The sequence below is a fragment of the Haplochromis burtoni genome, unplaced genomic scaffold (genome assembly GCF_018398535.1).
Source record: "Haplochromis burtoni strain Fernald_Lab_line unplaced genomic scaffold, NCSU_Asbu1 Contig_12, whole genome shotgun sequence".
Classification (NCBI taxonomy): Eukaryota; Metazoa; Chordata; class Actinopteri; order Cichliformes; family Cichlidae; genus Haplochromis; species Haplochromis burtoni.
The window spans coordinates 3,572,473-3,586,252 of NW_024582373.1; the positions used below are offsets into that span (position 1 = coordinate 3,572,473).

At 36.8% G+C, this 13,780-nt stretch overlaps 1 protein-coding gene across 1 annotated transcript in view; it reads left to right on the forward strand.

Moving 5' to 3' along the window:
• Positions 1-13,780, forward strand: part of lmbrd1 (LMBR1 domain containing 1) — a 46,918-nt gene that overhangs the window by 15,636 nt on the left and 17,502 nt on the right. The window contains exons 6-9 of the mRNA XM_005915487.3: positions 2,302-2,390; positions 7,670-7,743; positions 12,314-12,439; positions 13,115-13,267. Of these exons, the coding sequence (XP_005915549.1) occupies positions 2,302-2,390; positions 7,670-7,743; positions 12,314-12,439; positions 13,115-13,267 (442 nt within the window). The remainder of the gene's footprint in view (positions 1-2,301; positions 2,391-7,669; positions 7,744-12,313; positions 12,440-13,114; positions 13,268-13,780) is intronic.

The following is a 13,780-nucleotide window of genomic DNA, read 5'->3' on the forward strand; positions in this document are numbered from 1 at the left end:
CTTTCTCTAAATAAGTGTTTTGTTTTTGTGTATGAGTGCTAACTAGATTCTTTGAATGCAGAGTGCATTTAAATAGATCTTTGTTAGAAATTCAGCATTTAGACATTTTCAGCCATGCTCTGTTTATGTGCAGATTTAAAACTGGTTGTGTTTAGGAACACCAACACAACATAATAGATTTCCTTTGCAACCGTGACAGCAACACACCTGAAGTTCAACCTACACAATTAAATGCGCTCTCTCAACCATTAAATGGTGCACTGAGAAAAGGCTTACCTGGCTGGGAGAAAAAAAGGACACATGACTATACTTTGTTACAGCTGAAAGTTTGGATGTCAGGATGTTTTTAAAGACGGAAGCAATTTCCCTCTCCTTTGCCCAATAAACTGGAACTATTGGTGCTTTGTTCTAGCAATTGTTGCTTAGGTGCTTTGATTTTCAGCAACATGATAGCTTTAATCTCAGACTGCTTTTCTGATACCAACAGACATAATGGCCCTGTTTGGGCAGTGTTCACTCAGTAGGTCTTTGCTTCATGTTACAGGCTTTTGTTGTCTTTAAACCTGGCAAGGTGACTGACTCCTTAAATAGCCTCTGATTGTTCGCTGCAGGATTTCTACTTATTTATCTATGTCAGTTTTTTTAAACTTATTTTTTGTAGTAATGTAAATAATATTAAGGGTTTTTTTTCTCTCTCTCTTTTTTTTTTTAAATTTGAAATCGGAGGAACTGAAGTCAAGCTTTGTCAGAGTTATAGAGAAGCTAGGTTTTTATAACTAAGACACTATGTCAAACTTATTTTTTGGAACTACATAGAAAATGTGCTCTAAAAATTTCAAAACACGTTTTAAGTGGCAACGAGAGACTGTTACAGTGGTGATCAAAGATGATGGCTTCTGAATTCTGCAACAACTAAAGCAAGGTTACTTCTCCAAAAAGAGTGAACCACAACACACAAAAGTTTGGAAATTAATGTCGATAAATAAAGCAAGACCAACTCTGCCAAACATTTCTCATCTGATGGATATAAGAATGAAGTTTTAAAAACCTTTATGTAGACACAGTTATGAAGAGTTGAGTAAGCTAACGAGAGCTTTTTATTTTCTTTTTCTAAAAACAGAAGTGAGACGTATGATGGCCAAAGGAATTCACATTAAAAAGATAAAGTGCAAGTATGAATCCTAGAGGAAATACATATAACATCAGAAAATATCTTTGGGTCTGGATACTTTAGACTTAGTTTGGGATTTTTTGTTTAGATTGGTCTTGATTTTGCTAAAATAATTTTAAAGTGGAAACAATAGTCCAACTCAAGCCTAAGGTGGATGTTACTGTGGTAACAATTGGTGACATTTGCTTAAACTCTTTCTGCCTTTGTTGCCTGCGGGGGGTAACCATTGTTTCTTTTTTCTGAATTGAGTAGTTTCTGTTCTATTTCAGGTTTTTATTTGCTGTGTTGTCCCTTTACCTAAAAAAAATACAAGTGATCTCTGCCAATCACCCGGTTGGGAAACGTAGGTCTCTTTATTACTCAAAATGTACATTAAAAAAAGACTATCAGAGAGAGCAGAGTGGCGCCTGGTTTTTCTCAAAATGACAAAATTGAGAAGGTTTTATGAAAAATTGTAAATAGCTTCATTTTGAATAATCAGGTGTTAATCATTTGAGCTATATGCTGACTTGTAAGAATTCTTTTGTAGTAACAGTAGTTTCAGTGATTATTATCCATTGCCATAATAAATTCCTTCTCAGCTATGTTATCCAAGTCAGTTTCATAGTCACATGTGTAAACATAGACCATAATTACTGGCTCGCGCCAATGTATGTCTGTATCTGGCTGAGTAGCTGCGTGGGTCATAATTTAAGGACACTTAGAAACTGCTGACCTGACTGAACCTGTAGCTCAGCAGTTTACTGTGAAAGTAAGGAGAATACAGTAGGCCAGTCGCATACAGTTTAACAGTTGTGGTTTATGCCGAGGTAAGCAAATAGATGTTTTTCCAGAAACTATTAATGCGTAAGTTTAATCATTTTTATGTGTTGTTTTTCTACTGTTTTTAATTAAATACAAGGTTTACTTTATTTTTAAATGATTTGATTAATATCTCAACTTTTTGGAAACTTCATTTTTTGGAAACCTTATTATTATTCATGTACTTTCCTTCATTGAAAAGAGCAGTTTAATGTGCTGTTAATATGAATTTCTGTGAATCTTTGTCTCTGTGATGAGGACAAAGATAGCCTAGAAAGAACCACCATAATTTTATCTGTCTTAAAAGTTATTATTTTTTATTCTTACAGAGCGTTTGTTCCACTCGCCGCCCCACCCGGTCAGAATTCTACTCAGTGGGAGAAAGTACAATACCTTTTTGAGGAACTTGGGAGTAGTCGTAAGTACCCATTCTTTAGAAAAACGCCTACACTTATGTCCAATTTATGTCTTGTTTTATAGCAGTTATTCCCATGACTTATCATATTTTTTCTCTTTATCACTTGAAAGTGAAACTACTTCATTCAATCCACCTCATCTTGTAGGATTTCCTTATTTCTACTGTCATCCTATTATCAAGTTATTATAATGTCAGTTTTACATATAGCCTGATCACTGATCACAGTACTGTCCAGTACAGCTTTTCTGTCTATGTAACACAGGGTTTTGGACTACCATTATAACCATGACTAAACACTTCAATACAATGCATAACCCTCTCCACTTTGGAGAGGGAGGATATGAGCAGGTAGTCATGTCTTGGATGGCTAGAAAATTATGTGGTGGTTTTGAAAGTCTCAAATTAGTTTTTAAACTAACAGACTAGAAATGTGGTTAATTTAAAGTGCACCATTGAAAGTTAAGTGGAACTAGAACATGTCAAAGATGAGATGTCAAAAACGGACTGAAATTGTTAATATGCACTCTCCACATTTAGCTCACTGGAACCATCAGAAAAAAAACCCCTCACCAATGTAATGTAAAATTGTAACAACTTGTACCACAACCCCTCTAGAACTGCCAGGCTCTGTCAAGCAACAACAGCAATAGTGGTACAGAATCCACTAATGAACAAGAACAAACACAACGATATCTAAATACTTTATTTATTGTAGGAGAACAAAATTATGGAAAAGTTGTGGAGCCGGTTGAACCGACCATTGCCTACATTTTAAAAGTTAATTCACAGTTGCCCACAAAAGATAAGAAGCACATTTTAATAAATGAATTGTTGTAAAAGTAGAACAATGACTGTTTATCATCTCATTAACATCACATCCCTGCTGCTCTGCACAGTCAGCAAACCGTCCGGGACTCTGTTCTGCTCCACCCTGGCTCAATATCCCATCTGCAACTTATTTAGCACTACAATGATTATTCTTCTTTTATCTAACTATAGTGACCTATATAGTTATTGGTTAATAAATGTGTTGCTTGGCAGCCAGACTGGTTGAGTGTACAGCATTTGCGTTAATGTCTTTTAGGTAAAAATGATGTCCTCAGTGGCTATAGCTATAAATGGTTGTCATTTTTCTTTTTATTCCACACAACTGAAAATTCACCATAAGATGAATAAACCCATTTTAGGAAAAAGTCAAGAAATATGAGTTAAGTTACAAAACGACCCCCTTAGCTCTCCTAGTGTAAATATATATTTTAGCTTTCATTTGTGATTTACAGACAGGCTGTCTAGTAATCACTCTTAAATCCGTCTTTGTATTTGTCATAGAAAGTGCCAAAATCGACAGCAGAAGTCAAGCTTTGAAAACAGATTGCAATACTGCCCTAAGTACTCAATAACGTTATGTAGCAAGCTTTTCTAGTCACTCTCTACCTGAACAGTCATATAAAATGTGATGATAAATGATTTTATAAAGAAAATAGCTTGTGTTGATGCCTAACAACACTGTAAAAACTCCCTATTTGGGCATTTTCACTTGTTGAATGGAACAAAGGCTGAGAATATGCTCATGCTAAACACTGGCAAATGTGGACTCCTAATAGTTCTTTTGGCCTCTTGCCATCTGGGGATCAAGGAGGAAGTTGAACCATCTGCCTCTCTGCATAATAGTGGACCCCTACATGCTCTCTATAACCTTCCTCCTTTGGCACAGGGGGAAATTGCTCTGCTGCTGAGGAAATGTGAGGATGATCCCTTTTGTAATTCCCCATCTCTTCTCTTTCCAGATGGGAGGTTAATTGTGTAAAGAAAAGGCACTTTTACCACATAACCCTCCTGACTGCTTTGCAACAACTGTGCATTAAAGTCACTACCTCTTCAATAGTTCCAGCATTACATTTGTTACAGTGCTCAAGTGATGCCTTAATGTTCTCCAGATCACTAGCTCTCGTGTTGGTATTCAAGACCATACAGTACCGTTGTGTATTTTTGGCCATGTCTCAAGAGGGAGAGTGCAGTGGGCAGTAGTCCAGTTTTAACTACTATGAGTACTCGAACAATATTCCTAACACTTAACTTATCTTGACTTTTTCCTTTCTTCAGCATTAAGAAAAGAAATTATAAACTTAAGTGCTGCCCCTGGAAGTAGATGCTGTAAAGCATCACTTGAAGATCCTTAATTTCACTCAAATCTTTTGGGTTAAGCATTTGTTCATCAAGACAAAAATGTGATGCACTTGTGGTTAACTCTTTTAAAAACTCTTTAAAGGTGTGCTGATGCTGATTTTTTTTCTCCTTTGAATAGATGACTAGTTGCTGGTTGCTTTTAATTACTCAGTCGCTCAACAGAAGTAGGGTGCTAGGGCTAAAGGAGTTCCTTAATAAACACCTTTCTTTATAAGTCTTATGCATGACCATAGGCCTGTAGGGCTATATATATGTGGGGTTGAGATAAGAGCTGCCTCATTCCGTTTCTCTTGGAGTCCAAGCTGTCCAGACGTGGAAGCACCAATGATAAAAGACAACATTCCCTATGTTTAAGCCCCAGAAAATCTGCTCAAGAAACCAAGAATACTGGCAGCAAACATGTATCCTTTGCTTTGTGTGGAGTTCATGAACAGAATGTTCTCTATGCAGAACATGATGCTATTGTCTATTTTACCAAGCTCACCACTAAACAAAGGCAGCAAATTCGGGATGAAACACTCGGGAGTAGAAAACAGTATTCACATGTTAATGTTAAGCCCAGCTGTCAGACTTCAAAGTTTTCCTTTTGCATACAATACAATAGGGAGCAGGTATATAATTTATCTCCATTTTCCACTTCTTTGTCCTGCTGCTTGTTAGATGCCTATAAAGAAAAGTGATAAATGATATAAACAGCACAACATACATGCCCTGAATACGGACTTAAAATTCCCATTCAAATTCCACTGTCAAGGAGAAAGGCAAGCAGAGCCACCTATGACCGTGTTGACAGGTGGGCTGGGCATTATGAGGCTGCTGCTGAGAAAATGCGGGATATCTGCAGAGGGACAAATGTGTAGCTTTTTACTTGGAGCACTATGACAGGTGGGATCCTGACAGGGGAGTGTGGCAATCAGTCTCTTCATCAATCCCTGTCTTCTAACTCTAACTCTGACAGCTGGTGTGATACCTACTGTTGCCCTTGCCTTATGGGTGGTCCTCTTTCTGGCTCAATCAAAGGTGACACACATCAGCTCAACCACACATCAGAATTGAGAGACGCAGCTGTTAAAACATTGGCTATGATCAATGTATTAAATGGCAGTGATGACAAAAATGTTGAATAGGTGTATCTCTGGAAAAAGAAATTCTGTTCATTAAAATAACATACTAAATCCCAAGATTACCTGAATACTAACAAGCATTATCCCCATTCAATGATATAACATTTATTGTTGATCTGTGGGCATGGGGTGCTTACAAAAAAAGAATGAGTAGTACAAGCAGCAGATACTAATATGATTTTTAAGCTTTAGCCCTTCAAGCTCAAATATTGCAGTTCTGTGAAAAGTTATTCTCTTTTTTTTCTCCTTCTTTTTTTTTGCATATTTGTCCCACTTGTATTATTTTTTTTTATTATCAAACAGATTTTAATGTTTGACCAAGATAACTAAAATAAATGTAAAAAAAAAAGTGATTTTATTTATTAAGGGGGAAAAAAAAGCTGTCCAAACCTGCCTGCCCCTTTCTGACAAATATTTTCTTTTCATAAACTAGAAACTGGTTTTGCCACCCAGCAATAACTGCAATCAAGCATTTGCAATAAGTACCAATTAGTTTTTCACATCACTGTGGAGGAATTTTGGCCCACATTTCTTTACAGAATTATGTTAATTCAAGAGTGTTTTCAACCATGACGGCCTGTTTAAGGTCATGCCACTGTGTAGCAATCTGATTTCACTTCAGTCTTTGACTAGGCCACTCAAAAACCTTTTTTTTTTTTTTTTGTTGTATTCAGAGGTGGATTTGCAGGTGTGTTTTGAATCATTGTGTTGATGTATAATCCAAGTGCTTTTGGCACAAACTGATGGCCTGACATTCTCTTTCGGGATTCTCTTGTAGAGAGCCCAATTCATGGTTACGCTCGATGTAACGGGATGCAAACCTTTCTAAAGGTTTAGCTTTCGTCTCATCAGTGCACAGAATATTCTCCCAAAAGTCTTGGGAGATATTTTTAACATGTGTGAGATGACGTTTTCGCTTGGGAACTCTTCCATGGATGTCTTTTTTGTCTTAGTCTCTTTCTTATCTTTGAATCACAAACTCTGACCTTAACTGAAGTAAGTTAAACCTTTAGTTCCTAAGGTGTTGTTCTGGTTTCTTTTGTGACCTCCTGGATGAGTCATTGATGCATTCTTGAAGTAATTTTGTTAGGCCGACCATTCCTGGGAAAATTCACTGAGTTTTCTCAATTTGTGAATAATAGCTCTTTCTGTGATTCACTGGTGTCCCAAAGCCTTCAAGAAGGTTCCCAGACTGCTATATATCACTGACTTTGTTTTTCATGGGTTACTGAGTTTCTTTACATCATTGCAAGATGTGTTGCTTTTCTTTAACTTTCTTTTATAGTTCTTTTGGCCCACTTCACTTAATCAGACAGGTTCTGTTTCAGGTCTAGCAGTAAACAGTCCTGTGTGTTGCTAGTGTAAGTGAGCTCAGCTTTCCACAAATTTAGTTAAAAACAGGGGCGATTACTTTGCATAGCTTTTTTTCCTTTAATAAAATCATCATTTAAACAAAAAACAAGAAATAAGTAAGGGGGAAACATACTTCTTCACAGTACTGTATTTGTTTGTCATTAATTCGCTGTACTTACTACTATCTTTCCACTGTTTGTAATGTATACTTTTAAGTAAAACCATACATTACCTAGAAAAATCTATTTAGAGTTGCACTTTCTATGAAAGGTAAATGGACTTTATTTTCACAGTGGAGAGCCTCGAATCTAGTCCCAATATTAGTTTTCACTGTCTTCCAATCACTGTGGATACTTTAAAGACCTCCCTGTAGACAACTGGAGCAAATGATAACAGCTTGTGGTGTTTAATACATTCAATGCAATAGAATTTGAACAATTTTAACATTTCAACTAACAGCAGGACTCAACGAACAGCTGCCTGAAAAACATTACTAAAAAAAATAAAAAGAGCAGAAATTGTGATCTTGAGTTTGTACATGTTGTGAGTTCATCGATGTGTCCTTCAGAGGTCAATGGCACATCTCTAATTCCTTACCGGATTTTCCTTCTACAGATGGTCTTCCTGCCCTGTCTTTCTCCATCAGCTCCTTGACCTTGATTGGCATGTTGGCAGTGATCACTTACACGGTGAGTTGACAAGTGGTCAGTGTTATTTCATGTGTTCATTGGAGCAACATTCAGTTCATCTGCTTGGTAATTAAGCAGTTATACAATGGGACGACTTCCAAAGCTTACCAGCTCTGCAGCTTAATAGAGTTTGTGGTTTTTAAGACACAACAGAGTGACTTATAAAATGATTTGACGTAGGAAATGGGACTAAATTGTTATCTTTGTTTTGTCAAACATACCAAGTTTGATTTACGCAGTGGTTATAATTTATTTTTCTTTTTAGCTTTTAAAGTCTTTCAAGTGCACTGCAGGTTTTGTGTACAAATGGTTTCTCATAGTATTGGTTGACTTGGTGATGGAGTTGCCTTTTACTATTAGTAATGTCTTGTGATCTTAAAGATAAAGCATTTAGTTGCTGAAATTGTTTAGGCTGCTGTCTTTTATCTAATAACCCGAGACTTTTGATGTATGGATCCTCCTTCCAGCCTTATCAGCCACTTATCTCTCTCTCTCTCGCTCTCTCTCGCTCTCTGTATATTTGGTTATATATTGATTGTGTTTTTTGCTGGGTCAGAAAAAAAGAACTTATGAAACGTTGTCTATTTTTCATAGCTTTCATTGTTTAACTAATCTGTGAATAATACCTGGAGGTTGTGGCTGACATGAGTTAGTGTCTGTTGGGGAAAAAATACAAGAGCGCTATTAGGATCAGCCCAGACATTGAGAATAGCACTGACAACCAACTTCAATCTATCGAGTTTCTGTTGAGCTCAAAGAATCCTATCTGACAGATGAACAACAATTGAATGTGGAACTCTTAATGAATAATACACAACCAAGTCAAATAAGTTGTCGAGGCAGTTGCCCTTTAACACAAAAAAAATCTGTCTCATCTGGGAATTTATCCACTGTTCTCTCACCTTTGTGTAACCGTTCTCCAAAGGGTGGATAATTACAGAGTACATTTTGAGGATGGAACTGTGCTCAGATATGTTCTGGCCCATGCTGCTATGGACCAAATGCCCCGAGGAAATCAAAACACCCGGCGTGTCTTTGTTTTTGATGTTCCTTGTTTTGATAAAGTCAATCAAAGAACTCAGGCTTTTAGGCGACAGCAACAGCAGTCTGTACCTCTTTTATTGTCACAGCCTCAAAGCAGAAACTCTTTTTTTTGTGTGTCTGACTTTGAATAAGGTCCTTTTATCTGCTGTATCTCCTCTCTTCTCTAACTACAAGTGTGAAAACTGTTGTAGGTGGCAACCTACCGGTATTTGCAAAGAACTGTCTAATTTATCATCTTATGCTACTAAGCCCGATTAACTTAATGGAAGCCAAGTGACAGGTTCCATAAGCAGTGGAAATGTTGTCCATGACTCCTTTTGCTAATTTATCACTATCCTTTGTGCAGAACTCGCCATGTACTCTTAATGCACACAGCTCTGTGATGTAAACACTATACAGCTCTGCAACCTGGTGCACTTAAATTTCGTTCACATTGACGTAAGGCTGCACGGCTTTCTTTCTGTGTGCATAGTTCACTTATTAGAAGTAACTTAAACAAAACTCAAGCAATGTTATTTACCTTTCTATAGACAGAAACAGTTAATGGCTGCTAATGACTATTTTATTGTTGGGGTGTTCTGATAATGTATGGTCCTGTCAGTACTGTAAATCAAATAGAGCTCTGCTTTAGAGAGATTATACACTGAGTTTAAATTCAGTAAATTTATTTATTTTTCTAATATATTTTGCAAACATAGTGTTTTGCACTTGATAGCAACTTTAACTATTTTAATCTGTTTTAGAGGGCAATAAATAAGAAAATATTTAATGAAAAGAATTTAAGTACACAAAAAAGAACTTTTTCTTATCCCTAATTACTCTGTAATCTCCCACTCTGCTTCACTCAACCCAATGATATTACAAGGGATCAGCAAAATCTCAAAGCTCATGCATCATGTGAGATCCTTTGGCATCGTTTACTTCCTTTAAAAGCTTAGCTAGCATATTGACTTATGACTGTCATGGCTCTGTCTGCTGTTGAGATGCCATTCTCTTGCTCTTAAAGTGAAAGCCATAAAAATGCTGATACTGAATTAAATTTGGTTAATGTCTGGTAGTGTAATCCCAGACCCTGAAATTGACCTGGGCATAAGGTTCTTCCAGAGATTTGGAGCGATATCTGTTTTTCTATAATTCTGTAACACCTCGAGGCTTTTTAAAATTTGAATTAAATTTTTATATTTTGTATTTCATTTTGAAGTTCAAAGTTTGTGACATTGGATTTTGAATAAAACAAGACGTGTTTTAGTGTGATAAGCACTTACAAACTGAAATTCTAAACAAGGAGAAGTACATGACATGAACAGAAGGACAGTATGTCCCTGAATGAAATTACTATTTTATAAACTTCATGTAATAAGTATATCTATTTAATAGGATGAAATCACAGACGGTATTACTAGCAGACTGTATATAATGCACACAAGTAGTTACAGAGGTTTTGGATTCCTCAGTTTAAAACATCACTGAATCTGAATTTATTTATTTTTTTGGCAAAAGAAAGGTTAGGTTCAATATAATCTTTTTTTTAAATAGCGCAAGTTCAAAAAAAGTCACAAAGTGCTTTTATAAAAATTAATTAATTAATAAACGCTGCAAATTTGTCCAGTAAAATTACACAGTTGGCATGAATGGCTCCATGAACACTAATTTAGTCTGAAAAAAAAAAAGTAAACAAATGAAATATTCACGTGGGTTTTACGTGTCTGGTTTGAAAAGGCCTTAAGAGTGAGCACTTGGCAACTGTAGGAAGGAAGAACTCCCTTTTAACAGGAAAAGACCTCTTGCAGAAGCAGTTTAGGGCTGAGGATGAGACAGTGTAGTGAACCACTGCCTAACATTACAATAATCTAGTTGCTCTCTTCCCTGTTCACTTTAGGGTTCAAGTCTGTTTTTAATCCGGTATTAGTTCTCAGTGCAGAACAATTTGTAGTCTACAAAGACATGGTAACCATAATGTTCTGTCATGTTTGTGAAGATTATTTTGTTCTAACACCCTTTGCTAATTGAATCAAATGACAGAGAATCCTGAATATGTTAGTTTAAATGAGTGGAAATGTCTTTTCACCCACTTCTATCCAGAGAATTTTATGCTTTGTTATTTCTTAACTGATAGCATTGAGAACTTGTGGGGGGCCTCAGATCCATCCAGTGGAAACACAAACAAAGAGGCTTGTGTAGGAGACCTGTGCCCAACTACTTCTCCCTCTTCCCACTCAGCAGTCATGTGACTGAATGATTTCAGCTAGTGACTTCACCCTCAGCCAACACACACTTATTGAGTTGCATACACATTCCCAGCTCCCCTGCTGAGCTATTTCTGGTTATTATTGACCACGGTGGGTTTTAAAATAACTTTAATGAGCATGCATTACGATGAGTGAGCTAAAAATGTACACTCCAGCAGAGGGAAACCTGTTTTGTCTTTCTTTTAGTTTCTTTTCTATTTCTCTCATATAGTTGCACATTTCAGGGGCGGGAAATGTTTCTCTTGGGATCTGGGACAGGTTTTCCTTTTATGAGTGTGTTTGATATTCGGGACATGCTCTGGCCTTAAGAGCTCCATGATTCATTGCAAGAGGCGACATTCGCCCGTAGCAGAGATCCTCAGCAGAGACTAATAATAGTGTAGCCTGACTTAGTATCCCATGCGGCTCTCTTAATGCTACCTAACACTCAAAAACTAGTAAAAGTTGTTTTAGAAAAATATAGACTGTGACATTTCCCCACATGAAAAATGGAAGGAGGGCAGCATCTTTTGCACAGAATGGCCCTTTGTTTTACTATGAACCTGTAAAATGGCACACTTCCAAGTTGATAAAAGTGAGACAGCATTGTGAAAGCATTGGCCTGTTGCTTTTACTTTTCTTTGTATTGATTGGTCTGTTTCCTGGTATTAAAGATGTCCCTCGTTTTTGATTAAAGTCCAGATGTCCCTTCAGGTGATTTAAGACCCCTGAAAGATGAAATCACCCCACAGATTTTCTCTTATTGTCTATCTTTGTGGGAAACTGTGCAGTGTTTATATATTGTATCTAACTTTTACAAAGAAATATAATTAAATGACATCTGTTGATTTAAATTCAGGTGAAAATTGACTGCATCTTGATTTTCCTACCTAAATGCGTCTATTGAAAATTATAATTAGAACAAGTTCTTCATATCCTAGAGAGAGGGTAGTGCTGTCACATGGGGGCACTGTTAAGCTGTAAATGCATCAGAGTGATATAAGGCAGTGATATCCTCACAAAATGGTTGCAGCAAATTCTCCAATAAACCTCAGCACAATTATAGGTTCCACCATTTTAATCTTTTTTCCTGAACCAAAAATGACATGGCCTGGGAGGCCAGGAACTATATGATTTGCTCTGTGTGTGTTTGCTTACCCTCATTTGACTGTTGTCATGTCCCACATTGTGATGGGTTTGCCGTCAGGCAGGAGCCTGTGTGGGTGGATGCACGTGCCATATGTGCTCACTCTGACAATGATGTCTGATTATAATGGTAGTTTTGCACTGTCTTCCAGGCATATGGTATGTCTGTTATGCCTTTGAATCTGATAAAAGGCACCCGCAGTGTTAAGTATGAACGCCTGGAGAACACTGAGGACATTGATGATGTTGAGCATCAGATTGAAAAGCTAAAATCCAAGGTGAGTCCCATCAGAAGACACAAAGAGTTATTTAAGCTTAAAAGATTTACTTTAGTAAACATGAAATCAAATGCTGTTTTTATTTGTTTTTCCTTTAATATCATTCTGGATTTTTCTATCTCATATGTGCCCCTTTGTCTTTGAATTCTGTTATGTGTGGGTAACATTGCTTTAGTCAACCACCTTCCCAGCTGGAGGCCACATATACTGAAAGTGTAGACATCTATTAGTTGCTCATGGCAACATGAAGTATAAACAATAGTCCAGATCATTCCTTATTTGTCCCTTGCATAAATGCACTTGTTAAAAACCAGGTATGGGCAGCATTAAAGGTTATTTTCACAGTAGCAAGAAGGTTAATGCAAAACACGCACAGTTTGCTTTAATATTGTGAGAGCAGTAGTTTAAATATGATACAGTGATATACATTTACAAGTATGTATATGCTTTGAGAATGTTTAGAAAACAGCATTTATATAATACTCCCACTATTTTTAGTCTACATACTCATTCACTTGACTGTAAATATTTATTAAAATCATATTTTTGCAGATGAAATGATATCTACATTTTTCAATGTTCTCATTAAAACTTCCAGCAGTGTAGTGTAGTTTCAAAAGTCCGCATAATATCGATCATTGATGCATTTGGGATATCTTTTGGTCGTCTTGTCAGTGCCAAGATGGACGTCCTCTGTCCTCGAGGGATAGAAACAACCTGCAGGAGCTGGAGGGCAAACTACAGGTCCTCCGGCGCAGGGGGAGACACCTGGAAATTGCAGAGAGGAACTGCTGCACTAAAGTGGGCAGTGCTCTCAGACCTTTCAAGGTGAGTGTCCATTATGGAATTGGCTCTCATTCACAAAAGTAAATTATGTTCTCCAAAGTATTCTGTACAAAGGGAAATTATGCTGATGAGTGTGTATTGAATGCAAGCATACAGACAGGGTTATTTAACATAGATAGTGCTGTATTTATTCAGTGCTTCTTTTAATTGATATTTGAGATTAAGAATAGGTGAAACTGCAAAAACCCGCTCTAGCTTGTGTAATACATTTAAAACATCATTTTTGTGTTTGTATTTTTATAGCCACCTTCAACTACTTCTTCCTAAACAATTTCTTTGTGCTCAATTTCCAATCTGAACTGCTCTAGATTTACTTTGAGTTCTACTTTACACAACCGCATAGTTACATGATTCCCACAGGAAATCTATTCACCTAATTTACTCTGAAGTCTCTCAGGGAGTCTCATATTTCTCAGGCAGGATCTCATGGTACCCAAGGGATAGACCAAAGCAACCAAGAAACTTGTCTTTTTATTGTTTTTCATATTTTTTTTG